This window comes from Mustela nivalis (genome assembly GCF_964662115.1).
Source record: "Mustela nivalis genome assembly, chromosome: X".
Taxonomy (NCBI): Eukaryota; Metazoa; Chordata; class Mammalia; order Carnivora; family Mustelidae; genus Mustela; species Mustela nivalis.
Window position 1 is genome coordinate 129,984,920 of NC_139040.1, and position 22,510 is coordinate 130,007,429.

The following is a 22,510-nucleotide window of genomic DNA, read 5'->3' on the forward strand; positions in this document are numbered from 1 at the left end:
GGTGTGTATGGGTTTTGAAATCTCTTTCTTGGCATGCACAAGATGGGTTTACTCTGGAATAAATTCCAGCAGAACCTTTTCCCCATAGTTCATGATTCTAACTAAATTCGATATTTAAGAGAACTCTGTTGGTGTTGAGGTCATTTAATTAGCTATATTTGTGAGGAAAAAAATACAGCAATGGCTTATTTAAAAAGAACAAAAGGGTGAAAAATCAAATACACGTAGTGCATTAAAGGTGATATGTAATTATGTTTCTGGGTCATACTCTGCTATCTACAATTAATTCAAAATTGTGGTTGGGCAAACAATTTCTGTCAAGATCTCTGGGGGATTTTTTTTTTTCTTTAGTTGACAAGATCATTTGAAAATTTGTGTAGAAAGGCAAAGGATCTAGAATAAGGAAACTATCTTGAAAAAGCCAGAGAAAGTTGGAGAGTTTCTCCTGCCCCGTTTTAAAGCATATTTGAAAGGTATAGTCATCAAGAAATGTGGGGGTTCTTGTGGATAGAAATGCAGAAGGGATCTCCTTAAATGAGTCCAGAAATAAATTCAGTCCTCCATTTAGAGTCAGCTAGCTTCCAGCAATGTTATCTCAACAGTTTAACGAGAGAGAAGTTAGTCTTGCAGTAAATGGTGCTGAAACCATGGAATACTTATATACTAACAATGAATTTCCACCCTACTCTCATATACACTGCATGTAACTCAAATAATTAAAAGGTGTAGAACTACAACTCTTAAATGTGTAGGAAACCCCATAAGAGAAAATCTTCAGGGTCTCGTGTTGAGGAAGGATTTCTTAGGTATGAAAAGCACAAGCACTGGAAGAAAATTGATAAAGTCGACCTCGTCAAAATTAAACTTTTGTACTTCAAAAGGTGCCACTGAGAAAACCAAAGGAGAGGTCCCAGACTGAGAGAAAAGATTTGTAAGTCGTATTTGTGGGGAAAGACTTGCAACTGAAAAATAGAAAGAACACTTAAAATCTAATAATAAGGGACAGAGAACCCAATTTTAAAGATGGGCAAAATATTCAAGCAGACATCCCACCAAAGAAGATGGTACCTGAAAAGATGCTGGACATCGCTACCTCATGAGCAAGCTGCAGATTAAAACCACAAGGAGACCCTGTTTCGCAGCCTTTAAGATGACTATCACCAAACCGATAATAACACAGCTTGCCTCCAGAATGTAGAAACTGGAACCCCCTATACAGGCTCATGGAAATGCACCACAATGCAGCGAATTTGGAACATAGTTTGGCAGATTCTTAAAACCTTAAACATGAATTTGCCCTATAAGATAGCAATTCCATGTCTAGATATCAAGACAGAAACCAGGGAAACATACATCCCAACAAAAATACTGTCCCCCAAGTGTTTAAAGCAGCATTATTCCTAATAGCTGATAAGCGAAGCTGGTCCAAAAGTCCACCAACTGCTGAACGGAGAAACAAAATTTGTTGTGTCCATACGGTGGAGTACTACTTACTCCTACAAAAGAATGACCCCTGCTATAGCATGCATGGCTTTGGAAACATGACGCTCACAGAAAGAAAGCAGACACAAAAGGCGACATAGGATATGAAATCTTTCATACAAAACACCCCAAAAGGGCAAATCTAGAACGACAGAAAGTAGATTATTGACACTGGGCATAGCAACATGGAACCTTCAGTTGGACACGGTCTTTTTCGGGTTGATGGAAATGATCTAAAGTTGGATGAAGCCGGTGGTTGTACAACTCCATAAAAAAGCCATCAAATGTTATGCTTTGATGAGTTGGTTTTATGGTATGTAAACCATACATCAGTAAGGCTCTTAGAAGTCACGCTTTGGGTAACAGAAATTTGGTAGGGAATCCAAGAGGCAGCAGGTTATCCCAGACTGCTACTTTATTCTTGATGGAACTCCGTCATGGAAATTGTGAAAGCATCACTAATCTTCAGAACTTGGCTCTTTTTGTTGGGGATGGTTCCCTGAGCACTGCTTCTCATCCTGCCCGAGATGGATTTCATATCACTCTCATTTTGCACCCTGACGGTGAGCCTGGGGGCACGGAGAGGTGGGTCTTAGGAGAATGTTCTGGCATTTCACTTCCCTGACAGCTGGGTTGCAGAATGGCCTTTGGGCTAAGTCCAGGACACAGCACACAACATGGAAGAGAAAAGAGACTCCAAACAAGGATTATAGGAATGGGCTCCTGGGGAGGGTCACGTGTTGGTATGGGGTCTTCGTAAAAGAATGCCTTCCCCATGTTGAGTGTGTGTGTTCTGGACACTGTGTTACAAGAGGGAGTCAAACTTGAACACACTTTGTTGGAAAGAATCTGCTGAATCAGCACATTCTCACTCCTGTGACTTTTGTGATGACAACTTGATTTTTTTCTAGCCAAATTTTTTTTTTCTTTTTAAATGACATTAGTGACCTGTTTCTGTAGAAGCTTATATAAAGTCTTCTTCCATGGATGAAAGGAATTTTTAAAAAAATATATTTTATTTATTTATTTGACAGAGAGAGAGAGAGCACAAGTAGGCAGAGGCAGGCAGAGGGAGAGGGAGAAGCAGGCTCTCCGCAGAGTTGGGAGCCCAATGCAGGATTCGATTTCAGGACTCTGGGATCATGACCTGAGCCGAAGGCAGCCACTTAACCAACTGAGCCACCCAGGTGCCCAGATTTTTTTTTTATTTTTTCCAGAAATGAGAGAACTTGTTTGTGTATCATTCATGTAGTCTACTTCAGGAAAGGCATCCCTTTTTAAGGTCACAATTTCATCCTAAATTCAAGTCCATGAATTCGCTTTAAGATAGGTTCTGTCCTGATGAACTCTGGCAAAAACAACCCCAAAGACCCTCAACCTCATTTGATTTTTTTAAAACATTTTCTCTTTTAGATAGTTCAATGCAGTAGGATTGTTGGGTATAAATAAATTTGATATCAAGCTAATGACTCTTAAGACATTGACATATTGAGGTCATGATACTTTCTACGGAATTAGAAATGAATGTGTTGTAAGGAGAACAGGTGGGTTCCAACAAAAATGTACTTCTAGGTAGATGAGGCTGAATTACTGGTAGCTTGGAGTTCCAAGGGGTCCCAGGCAACTCAATGACCTTATATTAGATGCTTGAAATTATGAATAGCAGGAATAGTTAAGCCTCAAAAATCAGCAAATCAGATGTCCCACCCAACCACCAAGGTCTGTGAGCTAAGAACTGTTGAACCATATAAAATGGACAATAAGCAATCCATAACTGACCTACAAAAACAACAACTTCAGATCTTGGTTTTGAAACACGATGACTTTCTTTGAGTGAAGCAGAACTTCTAGAAGAATGTCATTCAGGCACTTTTGAAGTTACTGGATCTGGGATATGCATTGCCCCAGGGCCATGTCTGTCTATAAAAAGAAGAGAATTGAACTAATTTACCGAACAATTCAAGCAATATGAAATGTTTTAGCATGTTGTATCTTGAGAATAGGAAAACCCAAAATGGCACACTATGTACAGAATGTATAAGAGAGTATTTTGGGGAGTAGTTGAGCGGATACTCCCATTGCTCCATATTTTGTTTCCCTGGAGATTCTTAGGGTAACTTATGTTCCAGATCATCAAGGTAGGTGATTTTATTTATTTATGTTAAATTCAATGAGCATTGACACCAAAGTAATATTTAATAAGTGTTTCAAACACAGAGAATGTGATGTTTAATGTTTTCTCTTGTCTTAAGAAAACTTTATTGAAAATGGCAGCTGTGTTGTTGTTTTCGTTTTATACTAAGTGGGAACCAGGACTGGGTAATAGCTCGCTAATCACTGGGGCGAGGTGACTGTCCTGATTTACACTAACTAACAAACTGACATTTCTGATTTGGATTTGAAATGCTCTGTTTTAAGTTCTTCTGCATGAAATGAATGCCAATTTTCAGTATTTTATTGAAAGTCCTTCCGTGTTTATTACATAAATGTGTTTTCTCTTACGTTATGGAATGTCCTAATAAAAGTGTACTGGTGACATTTCATGAATTTATGTAGATTGTCACATATTAAAATTAGAGGAACATTGGATACTTCATATGCATTTCTTTTAAGAATGTGGGAAATCCTTTTTAATAATTTAATTTTCTGTTTTTTTTTTCAAACTCACATTAGCTCTGTTTTTTTTTTTTTTTTGCAGTTTTATCATTTTAACCCCCAAACTGCATTTTCACAGGATAGAGCACATTTTTTGCAAGTAACATTTTGAATTTGTTCTTTTTGACATCTTTATGTTTTTATGCATTTTGCATTGCCCTATCTCATTTTTTTGAAATCCAAATGTAACAACTTTCAACTTTTTGTGTGACATATTTTTTTTCTTTTACTGGGTAGTATCGCTCTCTCTTCTGATTTTTTTGCAAACCTGTTGTTTTTGAATTCTCTTTTTTCCCTTTATTTTCCTTCTCAATATGACCCAGGAGCCAACACAAAGAAAAACGCAGATGATATAACCAGTAATGACCGTGGTGAAGATGAAGGTATTTTTTGTTTTTTCAAAGCTCGACCCTGATGCATGGTTTTAATCTCTCTCTCTATTTTTTTCTTTTTTTTTAATTTCAGTCCCTTTTTCCTCCCCTTCTCTGAAACAAGTACACTTCTGTGTGCTTCTTTATTTTCTTCTTGCTTGGAAACCACTGTCCCTTTTAGTCCCAAGGACCCTGTACATGAATGCAAACCACCTGTGAGAAGTATAAATATTTCTAAATATGAAGTGAATTTTAAAAAAATGTTATTTACAAGGAAGCCCATCTTTTTCTTTTTCTTTTTCCTTCTTTTTTTTTTTTTTTTTGGCTTGGCCGTAAGAAGAGAAAATGAAATTTTAGAACATGCCTAACATGCATGTATATGTTCTTTTCTTCCTTCCAAAGGTTATTTTTTAAGTTATATTGTATTTTGGACCTTTGGTCTTCTTAATTCTGTCTCCAAGCTGCCAAACTCTGAGAGACACCTTTGTACAACTTTTTGGGTGTCTGGCATTTGAGCTTTTGTTGGTTTCTTTTTATTTTTTTTTCTTTTTTAAAAAAATATATGGATTTAAAAATAGGCTTCAAAGAATCTTCTCTGGCTCACAGTGAAATACATGAAAAAGTATTTTAATGAGATGTTGTTTCTCTGAGGGCTGCTGTTTAGCAGCTCTTTTTTTCACCATTCACCCCCCTCACATGTTTGGTTGCTATGGAAAGTTGCTTTGTGAAGGATCCCATGTTACGTGATAGACTCGCCACCAGAAGTAAATTCATGTTTTTGACAATATGGAAGGTAGTGGCCTTTAAGCGAGAAGGAACCACAAGGTATTTCTATGTTTTCAGCAGAATCAGTGGTTTCAAAGAAATGAAAAGGCCCAGCCATGTTCCTGTGCAGGCTCCGTATGATGGGTAAGAAGTATGTAACTCCCATCCAAGGAGCGAAATGCACGGACTTCCATTTATTTTCTTTAGAGGACAAAGGCCCTTGAAGGACGTTCAGGTTTGGGGCTGACAGGCAACGTAAAGCAGGGAAGAGGCTGGTGAGTTCTCGCCGCCAGGCAGCAACCTCTCAGCAATAGCTTGCGCTGCTGTCTTTGACCTCTTTTCTAAATCAACTGCAGTCCAAGAAGTTTGGCCGATGTTGCTTTCATGCCTGCTTCTCTTCACTTTGTTATTATTTTACTGCTGTTGTCATTCCCCTGTGTTCACAAGGCTTTCCATACATCAGATGTCCGTCTGCAGGATCCTTTGTGATGGCCTTAGGGTAGCATACCTTTCACTGACTCCGCCAGCCTTCATCTGCTTTGCAGACGGCCTTGGAATGCCTGCAGTTTTAACAGAATTCACAAATGTATTAAAACAAAACAAAACAAAATTTAAAAAGTACTCCATCAGATCACATAAAAAGAAGAAAAAAAATGTATTAACTGAACCCCAAGCCTTTTCTTTGTTCTGTTGCACCAGCCAGGAGGATAATTTGCCTCTTGTTCTGTATTTCTTTTTAGTGCATTTCTATTTGATACTTAGGACCTGTTTTCCCAATGCTTGAAATGCAACTTCCTTACCATAAAATCCTCCCTAATTTTCACTGAAAGCAATCACTTGTGATTTTTCTTTTCTTTTCTTTTTTTACTTTGTATTAAGAGGACATCTTGTTATTCCTCCCTCAAGTTCATGAAAATCTTGTGCTATATGTTTGGAAAGTTCAGAGATACTAGCTTAGCATTTTTTCCAGGGAAACCCCTTCAGATAGTCCTCAAAATCCCTACTTAATCCTTTTCCACAGTGGAGTAGCCAACAGCATGTACTGAAAAAAGAAATGACAGAAAATCCACTAAATCAGGATCCAGAGAGAGAGAGGAATAAGTCATGAAGAAGAGCACACCTTTCCAGAAAGCTGTGTCTTTCAAAATTCCACATAGCACATGATGCCTACATGATGAATAAGGGACTTTTATTCTATATTTGAATTTTATTTGAGAGAATAAGTATCTGCAGAAACACGGGGCCATGATACTCTTTCCTGTACTTGACTGTGAGCCTTCTGCTTGCCCTTAGTGTGGCAGCCAATGAACTCATTTTGACATTGGGATCATAATTCATTTTATTAGCAGCCACCATCTAAATGATAGTGGTTCATTTCCTTAAAACTCCTTTCTGATATTTCACAAGCGTCTTGGTGAATTAGGAGAGAAGAAAAAAAAAAAAACCTTGATTGATAAAAAGGTGAAAATAAATGTATATGGGTATATTTGAGTTTCTTTTGATAGCATGTAGGTATTTAAATATTGACACACACCTATGTGTATATATCGCTATAAATACATAGAGATTCAGAAATAAATATTGTTGAGGTCAGTCTTCCAAAACATTCAATATAAGCATAAGGACTGATTAAACAGGTTATGTGATCAATACCTTTTTAGAAAGTGGTTTCCACAAATGGACACAGGGTCTCTGAATTTCTGTTCTCACAGACCAGTGCAAAACATAGTTTTTACATCACTGCTCAGTAAAGGAACAAAGGTATGACCAAGGGTACCCACTGGTAGCACATCACAATGAGAGTGTCTAGTCTTCTGTGAAAATATGTAACATTTCACAAATTCCATCTTGAGGCGGGAGTCTTGTGTTGTTTTTATTACGTGGCTTTCGTGTTAAATGTGTTGAGCTGTGCCTGCAGCCAGTAAATGAGAACAAACACATTTGCTTGGGCATCTTGTTTTGCTCTGTTTTCAGTGGTCCTCATTTCTGTTCTGTTGATAGTTTTTCGCCCTTTCTTTGGTTTTCATCATCCTCTGTCCCGTATTGAGCATCGAAATCTCACAGCTAGTCTCGTGTGCTCATTGTGAAGTTGAAAATGATCCTGTAAGCTCACCTTTGAATAAAGAGGGCAGTCATCGTAAAGATCAATGATCATTTTTAAGTTGATTTCACACTTACTTCGCAGCTGAAAACATCATGCCAGGTGTTTCCTCGATAAGTCAGCTTTTAGGACTTGAGCCCTGTTCAGGAAATAAGTATTTCATCTAAGTTCTCTATATTTCAGTGTTTTACATATACAGAGCAATGGACAGATGCACTCATATGACGTCAAATGTCTGTGTGCTTCTCAAAGTACCATTCCTAGGACTAGAAAATATCATCCCATTGACCACTTTTCTTAGGCAATCTTATGAATGTGTCTGTAACTCAAAAATACACACCTGGTTGATTCCAGCCAAAATAGGAAAAAGTAATCCATGTCCCTTGTTTCGAGCCTCCATTAATCAGTGTGATTTTTTATTGTGTTTCCTTACTTGGCTTTTTTTCCAGACATCCATGATCAGAACAGTAAGAAGCCGGTCATGGTCTATATCCACGGCGGGTCTTACATGGAGGGCACCGGCAATATGATAGATGGGAGCGTTCTGGCAAGCTACGGCAATGTCATCGTGATAACCATTAACTACCGGCTGGGCATTCTAGGTAAGTGATTGCGTTGTGTCAAGGCCGTGACAGACGCGGTGACAGACGGGCACTGCTTTCCGTTGTGTGGGGACTGACTGGTTAGAACCATGTTCCTCTGATGTATATGAAGGTCTACTTCTCTGTGCTTCCTGGACGGTGCAAGAAATGTTTGTAGCTCGGTCTGCCTTTTTAGCTTGGTGTTGTTGAACTCTTGAACTACATTGTCTGTCCTTCCTCAGACAATGGCAGGCTCCAAGGTCGCCAAAGTAAAAGGTGCTCTTCTTTCATTGGGTTGTGAGAATACCACGGAAGCCACGCAGCTCTGTAGAGTGGACACCTTTGTGGATGGTGAGCCTTTGGTAACAGGTGGTGATGGCCGTAGACATGGACTTTCTTCTGTGGTTACGTAGGTGTGTTACTTAGCTTCTCCTATGTTGGAAAACTTGTCACCTAATTCCTTAACTGATTATCTTCTGTGTGTGTTGGGCCCCTGCTGTGAGGTCACAAGGACCGTTGTTTTTGCACACAATGGAGCTCAGCTCTTGGTTGAATTTTTGCAATAGTTTATGATTTACCATAAAAGGACACTGGCTATGTTCATGGAAATTCAGCAGGGTAGGTAGCTTTCCATTTTCTGATGCTTCCTTCATTTTTCCCCAGTGGAGAGCTTAGAAAAAATATGTATTTGGTAGGGGGTGATATTTTCAGATTTACATTCTTTGGCAATTTTGTCTGCTTGTTGTATGTTTTATGACTGATATTCCTAGGGGTGGGTAAAAATGTTTTCAAGACAACAGTACATAAACGTGGTGTTGGAAATTGAGTCTTTCGCAGTGTGATTCTACAGAGAGAAACGTGGATATCACAGTGCAGTGTGGTTTACAGTAAAATAATAAAAAAAAAAGGACACAGTGAAGCTTTTGAAACAAAAATTACAGATGAGAACATTCTCTCCAAATGGGCAAAATTAGCAAGAGTATTTTGTTTTCGCCTTGATGTTTTAATTTTATTTTGAACATTTTTTATTTTTCATTTACATGTGGAATATTCACCTGTTGCAGACCCCTGGAGCGGGGTGACGGGTAGAATTGCATTTCTAATTTAGAAATACAAGTCGCCCACAGATGTTTTGCAAAGTTGTGCCTTTTGGAGCATGGAGAAAGCCTTCGAAATTCCTCCTTGTTGTTGTTTTTTTGTGTGTTTTGTTTTGTTTTGTTTCCTTTAAAGGAAATAAAAAGCATTAGCTTCAAGAGTCCACACATTTTGTGATTTTATTTCTTCTTTTTTCAGAGGTCTTATGAGCCAGATCTTGGTAGAATCATTTTAGTTAATCTCATGTAGCACTGATTGTGTGTGTGTGTGTGTGTGTCTGTGTGTGTGTGTCTTTTCCAGCAGCTTCTGGCTAGCCCCTCTGGCTACTAGTGCTTGCAACAGGAAATCGTGTTTCTTGATCTTTAACAAAAGGGTCCATTCTAACAAAGAGGTGGAGAGAGGAAACAACAGCGTTGGAGCCGTGAGCAGAGCCTTTTCAAAGAGGGCAGTGTGTGGGGCCCCGTGTAATATCATCCCACCAAGGAGGAGCGCCGGGGTCTGTTTTCTGAATGAAACAACGGATGTTGCACAAGTTCTTGCTACTTGCAGTACCAAAATGTTCTCTTGCCTGCGTGATGTGGTGATGTTCCCTTAAAAGGTTAGATTTCAAGGGAAATTGATTTTCCCCATGTCAAGCCAAGCTGTAGTATGCATCTTGACATGAAGATCTCTGATGAGTTGGGCCAGTTTGTAAAATAATGTGCAGATCTGGAAAATGCTATGAGGGTGAGTCACACAAACACACCCACACACACAAACACATAAATAAATATATGTACATGTATACATATATATATATATATATAATTTAAGAAAATGCTATAGGGATTATGCATATGAATTATATATATATGTATATATATACACACATATATATATAATTTAAGAAAAGGAGTTTGCTTTTAGCATCTTTCCCATTGAAAAATTTGAAGTTTTTTCGAATTTGAAATCTTTTGACATTTTTTTTCAAATTTGAAATCTTTCGAAATTTGAATCTTTCCCATTGAAAAATTTGGCAACGGAGGGTTAAAAAAAAAAAAAAAAAGAAAGAAAGAAATCACGGTACATAACAGAGCTGTAATGGGTGACTGAGAAATCAAAGAATCAATTTAGAATTTCTATGCCAGTCTATTTACATTCCACGAATGAGCTACTGTGGAGGCCCTAAGAACACCACAGACGCCCTTTTATTTGCTGGGGTGAAGTGTGCCAACTTTGCTGATTATACACGGGCCGTAGAGATTCTTAAATGTGACTTAGTTGATCTCCATCACACGGATCCCGCTAGAGCTCTGATCGTCTTGAAAACTGTCCCCGGCACACACGTTAGCTTTAAGGAAGTCCCTCTTTTCAGTCTTGAGAATTATTTTTAAACTACGGGGATCCAGATATTTAAAACGATGATCAAATAAGACCGCTCAACCCACGTGGTGACGGACGTCCTAATTAGTGCTTTTGAGATGAGTCGATATGTTTTGAGCAGAATGTTGAAATATTGTGTTTCTTCTTTAAAACATCGTTAGTGCATAAATGCTCTTTTCCTGTCGAAGAAATGGAAAGATGCTGTTGGATACCATTATTTTTTATGGTGTAACTAATGCTGTTTTCCCACCCCAAAGAGAGGGTTCAAACAAGAGGAGTTCTGGGGTACAAGCAGGGGCTGGTGCATGGAGTTAACATAGATTTCAGAATGAGGCAGAAGTGAGCTCAGACTTCACTCAGAAGTCTGAGCTGTGATCTTCAGAAAGGCAGCAAATTTCATCAGAATTTCTGTAGAACGTTGTAGTGTTCTCTGCCTTGCAAGGTGATTGTGGGCAGTTTCACAGCCTACACCCAGCACCCAGGACACTGCATCCCTTTGTAATTTTCATTCTTATTAACATGACTGGACACCCTATGAATATCATTGTTCACCCCCAGAAGCAGAGGCAAATGCCCAGATTTGTAATCGCTAATAACTGCAAAATACCATCTTCTAAACTGAGCCTTAATCAAAAGAAAAGTAATGATGATTATAAGACCCTTGTCTTAGAAACAGGAGGCAACACACTTGCTTTTTGAAATAGGAATGTTTTCTTTAATCAGAACCGTGTGACACAGTCCTGCTGGTCATCAACCCTACAACTGACCGGCTCGTCTGGGATGGTTGAGAGCGGTGAACGTGCGGTTCATAAACCAGGATCATCCCAGTCTAGCTGTGATGTACCCTCATAGCTATAAAATAATTAATTATGCCTACATCAAGCCTAGGGATCGAGCTGATGTTCCATTTATTTTCAACGAAGCTGATCTTTTATAAACATATTTCCTCTTGGTTCTTCTGTACACTTTGGTCACTGGGAAGGCGTAGGTATCCAACTCTTGAGTTCTATCCAATCGACCTCTTATTTATTTATTTATTTATTTAAATGACAAGTGTCCAAAGATCTTCAGTAGAAAAGAGAAATCTCCTCTCTCATGCTTTCGGATAGAAGTATCTGGAATTTATCTATAGATGCCTCTTGCTTCTCTTTTCCTTCATTGTCTTCCATTTGCCGTTACATCTTGAGTGGGTGAATTCTCCCTCCATCCACATATCTGCTTCAGTTTACCTCCCACAGACTTACGACCTTGTTGGTTACCCTGCCGTGTCATGCCTCTTGCATGCTTTCAATGATTTTTGCTTCAGAACGTTCCGACCACTCTGCATCGGCAGCAAACTCCGGGAGAGCCTGCGGTGTGGACGGCCCTGGGTGGCTGGAGCCGTTCACTTACTGCTTGCAAACCTCCTTGCGGGGGGTTTGCTTACTGTACTTACAAAGAAACAAAAGCCAGGAGGTGATCGGGACGCCTCCTGGTGGGTTACCATTCGGTCATTCATTATCAAGGTGTTCCAGTGACAGCAATAGAAAATGTTGCCCATGGATTTATATAACTGACTTTTTTCCAGGATTCAAAAAGAAAGTACCAGAGACCCCCGCTTGTTTCTTCAGGTGCCAGTAGCTATTCTGAAATTTCTGTCTCAGGGCAGGTTCTGTAGGGGGTATGAAGTTGTCTTTAGGGCCAGTAATGGCATACGTTCGCTTAGGTGCGGTGACGCCATGACTTTGACTAGGACACAGAGATGGTTGGAAATAAAGGTGGTCTACTGGCAAAGGAAAAAGGGATTAAAATTCACACGGCGTTGAAAACCATATGCATATTGCAATGGTGTGTTCCCTTTTGCAGTTCTGGTCTCCTTGGTGGGGTCTTGGTTTCTATCTGACATCAAGGGTGGGCGGCGGCATTTGGAGATGGCTCTTTGAGGTCGGTCAAAGTCTTGCTCTAATGCACTTGGTATGTTGGTGTTCCATGTCAGATTCCATAAAAGGAGTCTGGGAATCATTGGGATACAGGACTCACCAATTCCTGTAAATAGCTATGATGTGAATTGCACATTGTGTACATCATGTGTGAACATTTTGCCTCCACAATAGCCTGGTGGGTCCCTATGATAACTTTATGCACACAGACCGTCAAGGTGCTCTGCAGACCATCTGTCCGTCCCTCTTTCTTTGGAAGTTAAAGATGTTGCTGGCTATTTGCCAATGGCCGTGCTTTATTGTTTAGACGCTTTGTTGTCTTGTCATTGTTTCTATGTCTTATTAAGGATTTTTTTTTCAACTGCAAAGGGAACCCATCTTATTGATCAAAACAAGAGTTTCATGTAACTGCATAGATACAAGGAAAAACACAATTTCCTCCTTCAAGGATCTGCCCGTCTTAACATTACCCTCCTAACTCTCATTACGCTTCCTTGCAGGTTTGCCCCAATGTGATTTCCCACGGGAAGGGTTGCCCTTATTTAATTTTTAATAAATTTATTTATTTTTCTTAATTTTTTTATTTTATTTTTTCTTATTTTATTTTATTTTTAATTTATTTTTCCTCTTTTAAAGATTTTATTTTATTTTGCACTTGTTTTACTTATCTTTTATTTTAAAGATTTTATTTATGTATTTCAACCTAGATGGAACAAACATGAACAGAAGAGAGGAGGCAGAGACAGAGGGAGAAACAGACTTCCCGCTGAGCAGGGAGCCCAACATGGGGCTCCATCCCAGGACCCTGAGATCATAACCTGAGCCAAAGGCAGTCGCTTAACCCACTGAGCCATTCAGGCGCCCCAAGAGTTGCATTTAAAATGCAGTTAAAAGTTCAATGGCTAGAGCGGAGAGGTGATGTGTTGCATTTAGGGAAACGTAAACAGTAGTAGAGAAGTCAAGGACTATGGGAGAAATGGCAGGGAATGGGATCCAGAGGCAAGAGGAACTGTGCAAAACCAGAATTTTGGAAGTTGGTGGTGGAAAGTATGGGAACCGTTAGGGTAATATCCTCCGTGTGGTGGGCCCCAAAGGGGAGCAGCCCCTTCTGAGAACAAGCTCTGCGTCTCCCCTGCTGCACTGGTCTCTAAGATGGGCTGGAAGGTGACACGGGGGTTCTACTCTCCAGATATCAGTCCTAACACGCATACATTGCACAAGACAGCATTGGCCTTGCACAAAAGAAAAAAAAAAAGAAATGTTTTTGCCAAAAATGTGTTGCATCCAACGTCTTCTTCATCAGTAGGTTTCTGTGCATTTAATAATCACTTGGAAACACCTAATCTGGTCTTTGTTGTTGCTGGTGTGGAAGGTGAGCTCCAGGAATGGAGAGGTTCATGGTCTAGCTCTGTCCTTGGTGGTCTTTGGCTTGGACATTCCTCTTCTGCCTCCTGGTGGCTGAAAATGCCCACTGCATTGATTGCGTGTATTCAGCAAGTAAGAGGCATCGTTCAGGATTAAAATCCTTGTGTTTGGGACTTCGGAGGAGCTTGGGAACATGGAAACCAATGCATTGGGGTGAAGACCCTGTCATGGGGAAGGTGCCTTCATGGATATGTGGACATGAACAGCAAAGCAAAGAGGCTCTCTCCTGTCCAGAGGCGACAGACATCCGTGTCTGTAGCAAGTGGAGATCCCCAGGGATATGAAATGATGTTTTTGGGGTGGAGAAAGTCATGGTGGGGAGAAGTTAAAACCCAAGACTTTAAATCTCAAGTGCGTGAAACCCTTGACACACCTATGCCACACTGTGGAGAATCTCCTTGATCCCTTATGAATGATTCAGAATTTCCTAAAGGAAGGGGACATTTTCTTTGTATGGGCATCGCCATTTTTGGAAATCATAATGTTGGGACACACCTAATTGGAGAATCGGTTAATACAAAATTTCCCGTTAACTAGTTGGAGAGCATCATTTAAGCTTGAGTTAGTAATCACACGGGCTATACCTTCAAAACTGTCCTTTCCTGGGAACGTTTGCATTTGGACCAGAGTCTCTTCAGATTATTAATATGAAGACAAGCCCCCTTTTTTTCTTTTGCATGTTTTCTTCATTTCTCTTCTCACCAAGTGTATGAACAGCCGGTCGTCTTGAGTTGTTTGAGGTCAGGTGGTTGCACGGTGCAAATTCATGGGGAATTTCTTAGGGAGAATAAAATGTCACTGAGATATGGCAGCGACCTTGTGCACATAGGAATATAAATGCATTTCTCAAATAAAATTACATTTTTACATGTACAACAATGTTACATTGTGATATTATTGATTGGGGATGTTGCATCTAACACTTAAAGTAGTATATTCCTTATTTAGAAAGAGAGCAGCTATTTGGGATGAAGTGTGCAATGCCCACTATAAAAAAAAAATGGATATATTTTAGAACTTCCCATGCAACCATCCTTTGGTGTTGGATGTGCAAGAGCTAAAGTCTTTTGTAGGTAAATCAATTGCAAGGCTCTGGTGATTCTGTTATTGATTCAGGATGATACGCACTGACTTTCACTGCATTCAGTACAATGGCTGTTATTATAGGTTCAGATGTTATGGAGGGAAAGCTGTGTCCCATGAAATGGGTTCAGCCATGAGCAGGTGGGTAGTGTAAATGCATTATAAAAACACACATTTTGTTATAGGCAGATGTATGACCTGATCTCCCAGAGGAACACCATCAGTTCTACCTGATATAACTAAGACTTGTACGAGAATCAACAGAACAGTTTTTGCAATAAGGTAATATTTCCAGTTTGGACAGAGGAATGATTCCCATCTTTCAAAGTGACCCTCTGTCTCTGTACTAAAATACCCTGATAACGGTTTAGATGACCTCATTGCTCTCTTTTGTATTCTGCACCTTTGAATATCTTTCCCCCTCATTGCTCTGTCTGTGCCCCTCCTAAGCATCAAATGACCTCCGTTAGGAATATCACTCATGCTTTTCTACAGTACTTCTTCGTGAAGAGGATGTGCGGTAGTCCCATCTTCCCAAAAAAGCATCCTGGGCGAATGGTACCTACTTTCTTACTCCTCCTCGTTTTTCCATGCTCTTGATTTTTAAAGTTCTACTGTGTGTTTCATTCCCCCATCTTGTCGTTAACCCACTTCCTCTTTTCAATCGTATTTCTTCAAAACTGAGCTGTGGAGAACCACTCAGACATCGTAAGGATTTCCAAGGGCCCTCCAAACACTTCTCATGGGTCTCACACATCCTCATCTTCTTAATCTTCTTGTAAATGACCCACTGGTCTTGTCTGCCCTTGTAACATCTCTGTGTCCTTTCTTTAAAGCACTTTCTAGGCCAGATGCACCTTTAAAGCATGCAATTCAGTGGCCTTCTGTATGTTCAGAGAGAGGCATCACTACCAACCCCACCTAAGTTTTGAACATTATCACCCCCCACCCAAAAACAAACCCAGCACCTATCCCTCCCAACCCCCAAAGACTTAGACCATCCCTAATATCCCATCTCTATGCCTTTGCCTGTCCTAGACATTTTCCTGTTAAATGGAGTCACACACCGTGTGGTCTCCACATCTGACTCCTTCCACGGGGCAGAATGTCTTCAGTGTTCATGCATGTCATAGCTTGTAACGTGTCAGGACTTTGTCATGTCTTAATGCCAAAGAATAATTCACTGTATGGCTGTTACGCGTTTGGGGTATCCATCCATCTTTTGATGGGCATTTTTTTGGATATTAGCTATTGTTTATTCACATACAAGTTTTTGCCTGCGTATACATCTGTGTCTTTCTTGTGTACATGCTTAAGATCATTGGATTACTCTATCTGAATAATTTCCAATTTCTTTTTGAAAGTGGCTGCAATTATACCAACATAAAGGTACAGTCTCTCCACATCCTCACCAACACGCTCGTTCACATCTGTCTTTTTGACTATAGTCATCCTAGTGGGTATAAAGTGGTATCATATTTGATGTGTATTTATCCCAAAACCTAAAGACATCAAGCATCCTTTCACGTTCTCACGGGCCATGTATCTCCCTTGGAGAAATGTCTGTTCAGATCCTTTGCCCATTTTTGTTTAGCTTTTATCGAGTTGTTAAAGGTTACTTTTTAATTTAGATACATGTTTCTTATCAGATATAGGTTTTGCAAATACATGTTTCCATTTTGTGTTTTCTCTCACTTTTGTGCTGAGACCTTTTCAAACACAAATGTGTTGTAATTGTGAGGCACTTCCATCTATGTGGTTTTTTCCTTTTGTTTGCTTTTGCTTTTTGTCCTCTGAATAAAGAGTCTGCCTGAGCCAAGGGGATGCCAAGTTACTTCTGTATTTTTCCCTAAGAGTTGTATCGCCTTACGTCTTATTCTCAATGCGCTCCATTTTGACTCAGTGTTTTAAATGATCAACATGTGATTCTTGTCCTGTTTTCTAAGGACACAATACATCACATGAAGCCGTTTTTGAATATTAAACGAAACGAGTCTCTTGGGATAAATCTCGCTTGGCCCCAGTGAATAATCCTTTGCAAATGTTGCTGGATTTGGTTTGCTAGTATTTTTTTCTCGAGGACTTCACATCTCTATTCATAAAAAAAGACGAATCCGTAGATCTGTGTTCTGGTGATGCATTTGTCAGCTTCTGGTAGCGGGACTAGTTTCCCCACAGAATGAGTGGGAAGTGTCCCCTTCGCTTCCATGGTTTCCAAGCGAGTGTGAAGGGTTGGTGTTAATGCTCCTTTAAACAATTGCTAGGATTCACCAGTGAAGCCATCTGGGCCTGGGATTTTCTTGGAGGAACTTTTTTTTTTCCCCCCGTTACTAATTCACTTTCTTGGCTCGTTCTGTTCAGATTTTTGTCAACCATCTTTGGAGCTCATTTGCCGTCAGACATCCACATGGAAGGCACACACTAGGAGGGTGATGGCTCTTCCAACCATATCTCACACGACATTGTCCCTACACGTTTCACGTCCATCTTCATACCCACCCACACCATCGTTCTACCAGAAATTGCAAAACCAGCACTTTCAATGGAACAGGTTCCATATGACTTGAAACATTGACCCCAAAAGGGGAAATTTTCACTCACCTTTGTGGGTCTCTGTTACACCTTACAGATCTGAAAATTTGGGTGCTCGCCTTCACATAGGCACAGCTCTAGAGAATGACTCCTTGTCGTTGCCCAAACAGCGTAACCCCCTGCCATCCCTTCATCATGCAAGCCCAGTGCTGTCTCGTCAGCCCACCCAGGGCAGAACCCCTATGGCGCCCCACGCCATGTCATTCTTGTCTAATCATTGCCCTCCTCTGGTGTACAGATGCAAGAAATAGAGGAAGTGTAGCTAGCATAGACCACTCTCCAAAGGTCTACAGATTTTCATGCTCCTTTCGACAAGTGTTATCATGATGGGGGATTTGATCCCGATTTTGGAGGCTTGGAAATTTAAATTTGTGAATGAGGCAGAGGTTGTTACATCTATCAGGGGAAGACCAGCATTGACCAAATTGCAGTGAGGATTTATTCACGGACCATGAGCCATAAAACTCTCTGAAACTATCAAGAAAAGTGGACAAGTCATCCTTCAGCTGGGAATGGCATGCAAAATTCACAAGGTGTTATAGAGATAGCCTTGAATTTAAATTATTAAAAAAAAAAAACCAAAAAAAAAAAAGAGAGAGAGGGTGAAAATGATAACATACTCATTTCTACAAAGATAGCTTTGCCAAGAAAAAGACAATAGTGGATTTCATTCATTCATTCTTTCATTCCTTAAATACATTCTCAGGTTCTGCTGTTTTCCACACGGTGACTTCCACTGGGAATGGCGTGGTGAACAGAAGAGACAAAAAATTCCCCAAGCACGTAACATTTTTATTGCCTTGAGGAAAAAATAAAGACCAGATGCATCTCATGAAATGCACGGTGTCATACAGTATGATCGAGTGCCACGCACAGAAGAGTGCTGGGTTGGCTTCCATTTCCTGATGTTCATATCAGTACCCAAGTTTGTTATATTTTGTTTCCATTTATCCATAGAGTAGACCTATTTCCCTTAATCTTGCATCCTGGGGAAGGACATGACCTCTTCCGCTGGCCTATCAGGGATGTCCTGTTTCTGAGCTCTTGGATCAGCACCGTTGATGTTTTGGACCGATGTCCTTTTTGTCTGGGGGTCTGTACTGGGCCCTGTAGGGTGTGAGCTGTGCACTTGGCCTCTGCCCGTCCCTGCTCGGTGTCCCCTCATGAAGAAGAGCAGGGAGGCAGACATCAACAAGAGGGAGAACCACCTGCTTTGAGATATTTCCCCTCTCTGGGAACAGAGGGTCACCCTGGCATCCTGTTCCCTGCCCCTCAATTAATTTTTAACTGTGAAATTCACACTCTGGTGTATATGGCTTTGTTTCTTCCTGTGACTAATGTTTACTTCCTGTAACCGATTTCTAAGCTCTGGGAGGGCTGGGGTCATAGCTCACATTGTCTTTTGTCTTCGGAGTGTCTACCAGATAATCAACACCTTCTGGAGGATAAGCAGCCATGGTGTGTTTGACTCTACATTGCAAAGTGGAAGCTAATTAACAAAGGAGAGAATGTATTTGCTCGAACATTTTTTTTTTTTTTTAATTGCAGTACGGGGGTGAACTCCTGGTTGTCAGAATCCGTGAATGCTTAATTTTACGTAAACTGTATTTATTTCCACTTCTGATGTTTGGCAGCTGTTTCTTTTCAACAGATACTGAAAAGTTCCCTTTTCCTCGAAACATCTACTTACGCGGGTGTTGTGAGTTCAGGATTGATCTTCATAACATGTGGCTTAGCTTAAAGCGAGGCAATTTATACTTGTGGTGTGCACATGATCTTGAATTGAAACCTATGGCTAAAAAAAAAAAAACATTTTAGGAGTGCCTGGGTGGCTCAGTGGGTTAAGCCTCTGCCTTCAGCTCAGGTCATGATCCCAGGGTCCTGGGATCAAGTCTCCAATCAGGCTCCCTGCTTGGTGGAAAGCCTGCTTCTCCTTCTCCCACTCTCCCTGCTTGTGTTCCCTCTCTCACCGTGTCTCCCTCGGTCAAATAAATAAATAAAATTTTAAAAAAAGAATATAAATTTAAATTTTTTAAAAATCTGCATATCTTTATATTTTTATCAGGTTTTGATCATTATAAAAACAAACTGAAACAGGAGAGCTCTGTTATATTTTCTTTCTTTGGCTCTTTCCGATGGTATTTTGAACAATAATGGTAGGCAAGACAATAATTGTGATTTTTTTTCCAAAGGCTGTCTCAATGTTTTGCAAATGGCCGGCAAGTTTCTTAGCTGATCCTAATCTCAATGTATTAGATTTCTAGTGTTGCCTTAACAAATCGCCACAAACTTGGTGGCTTAAAACAACAGAAGTTGCTTCTCTCCCTGTCCTGGAGACCAGAGGTCTGAGATCCAGGCCAGGCAAGGCTGCTGAGATCCAACAGGGCAGGACTGGGCTCCTGCCCGAGGCTCCAAGGGAAGGTCCTTCCTGCCTCTTACAGCTTCCTGGAACTCTGGGCATCCCTGGGCTTGTGGTTGCTTCTTTCCCACCTCTGCCTCTGTCTTCACGCGGCTTCTCCTATGTCTCCTCTCCTTAACAAGAAACCAATCATCGGACTCAGGGCCCACCTAAATCCAGGATGATTCTGTCTCAAGATCCTTAAAAAATCACTTCTGTAAATAACCATTTCCAAATAAGGTGGCGTTCGAAGGCTCCAAGTAAGCATGAATTTTTGGAGGACACTCTGCAGCCCATGTACCTAAATGTGTCAATGGTCATTATGGTGGTTTCCAGGAGTGTGGGCACAAGGGGTGTCCAGTGTTTCCATGCATGTGTTGGGGTGTTACTGGACTCAGGATGAAGCCTGGTCCTTCATTCACTACACCACCCTCACTGAAGAACCTAGAACTTTCTGTGACTTCATTTCCTTCTTGTGTCCTCTTGGCTTTCAAAAAAATGTAGTTATTCAGTATCAAGAAGTTTGTTTTCTGAAACTTTAAAGCCTCCGCACTCGTTTTTAAAGCAGGAAAAGCATCTTTCTCCATATTAGCTATAAAATTCACGCCTTTGTTCTGGCGATGGGTAGGGCTCTATCTCACATTTTCGTCTAAAATTCCAAAGCTATGAATATAAAGTGAAACTATTACTATGCTATATTCTTTCCACCATTTCTCTATGATAAAATCCAATTACTAATGTTCCTTAATGCCCTGTCTGGGAATTGCAAGTTGGCCACTTACCATTTCCAAATGCAGGTCCTAAAAATTAACATATAAGGTTAATACTGGCTTTTAAAAAGGGACTTATTCGAATTCATCTGAAGTTTTAAAGTGACTCGCAGACTTTTAATGAAATCAGTGGCCTTCTTATAATGCCTCCTGATTTCTTTTCAAATCAGTCACTTTACACATCGCCCTTGGGAGCAGCTCTGGTGTGCCTGAACCCAGGACTGATGAGATGATGTTCTTTATTTTGTATTTTCACTCTTGTCCTGGGTTACTGTTAGTTTACACTCTTGTCTGGTTTTCAGCACAGGTGAGTGGTGATGGTGTTCCTTACATGCAAGTATAGGCAAGTCTTGGGGCAGGAGCTGGTGCCTGGGCCTGATTGACGCATGACATGTGGCCTTCACCAGTGGAAGGACCTGTACTCTGAGGGCATCTGACTTAGATGGTGGGTTGGATGCAGGATAGCATGAGCAGAGATGCCTAAACCCTGTGAGATCTGAGCCCACTACTCATAGAGAGGTGATTTTTTTTTCCCCTGAAAAAATGTTATCTTCTTATTGTTTCACCAGCTGAGCATTTGGCCAGTGAAAATAAAATAAAAAATAAGTAATTAAATAGGATTCCTAATTATAGGGAATGCCTAAGCTTTACTTTTTATTTCCTAGAAAGTGAAACCAGAGCATCGTGCTTTAGATTTTAGTAGCTTCTGATACTACTACCCTGTTCATTAAGGTTCTTTCTTCCTTTATTAGTTTACATGGAGAACCTCTTTACTCTGAGAGATTTTTTTTTCCCCCGCTCTTATTTGGATATAATTGACCTGGACATTGTAACAGCTTCAGGTTTGCAACATGATACATGGTAACACATCTAGGCACACAGATCAACACACATTGTAACAGGTTTGGGTGCACAGCAGAATACATTGTATCAATAGTGGGAGCACAAATGTGATACATTGTAACAGCTTTACATGTACAGCATGATGGTTTGATGTGTGTATATATTATGAAATGATCACCTCATGAGTTCCTTTAACATCTGTTACCTCATACACTTTCAATTTCTCTTTTCTTGTGATCAGAAAATTTTTTTAAATGTTTTATTTATTTGAGAGAGAAAGAATGACTAAGGGGAGGGGTAGAGGAAGATACATACTTTCTGCTGAGCAGGGAATCCCATGCGGGGTTCAGTCCCAGGATCCCGAGATCCTGACCTGAGCTGAAGGCAGTTGCTTAACCGACGGAGCCACCCAGGTGCCCCTTGTGATGAGAATTTTTAAGATCCACTGTTGGTGGTGGGGGAGGGATGTTAGCCTCAGTGAAAGTATAAATTGTGAGACTGTTACCCACTTTCACATCAAGATGAACGGTACAAATACGATTTATACTTAACGATTAGAATTTATGAGTTCTTGAACTGGCAGTGGGATTTCTGTTTATTTTAACTGGTAAAGATCATCCCTGGCATGTGAAGCGAGCAGTGCTTGCCTTTTTTAATTCATCCCGAGGCCAGACTTTGAAGTCCAAATTTGGGAACTCTCCTATCCTTCCTTGCGAAATGGAGATTTTAGCAACTCAAAAGGAGTAATCGCTTACAGTGACATGGCAACAACAAGATCTGTGATGTTCATATTCTACAAACGCTATGATCAGAACTTGGTAGAAGCCCCAACCCACCACCCCGTCATCCAGAAGTCCTTTCATTTGGTAGGGAGCATGTTGGAGTCCTGGAAGCTTACTGAGCCGTGGGGTAACATGTTGGGTTGCTGGATTACAGAGCGGAACCAGGTAGGGTCTTAGGGGATGCGACAGCAAGCAGGACCCACCGCTTGGGCTCCTGGCATCAGCTGTGGCTAGCCAGCAGAGAAGCATTTACCTGATGTCAGCAACCCACACAGGGGCATTGGGG

General features: G+C 40.5%; 1 protein-coding gene across 9 annotated transcripts in view; it reads left to right on the forward strand.

Moving 5' to 3' along the window:
* The window catches only part of LOC309855557 (neuroligin-4, X-linked), a 297,214-nt gene that overhangs the window by 170,400 nt on the left and 104,304 nt on the right, over positions 1–22,510 (forward strand). For 8 of the 9 annotated variants that reach the window (XM_082715937.1, XM_082715944.1, XM_082715939.1 and 5 more), the window contains one exon: positions 7,824–7,976. In XM_082715937.1, the coding sequence (XP_082572063.1) occupies positions 7,824–7,976 (153 nt within the window). Of the gene's footprint in view, positions 1–4,503; positions 4,521–7,823; positions 7,977–22,510 lie in introns of those variants that run through there. The other variant, XM_082715945.1, reaches the window with a different exon arrangement.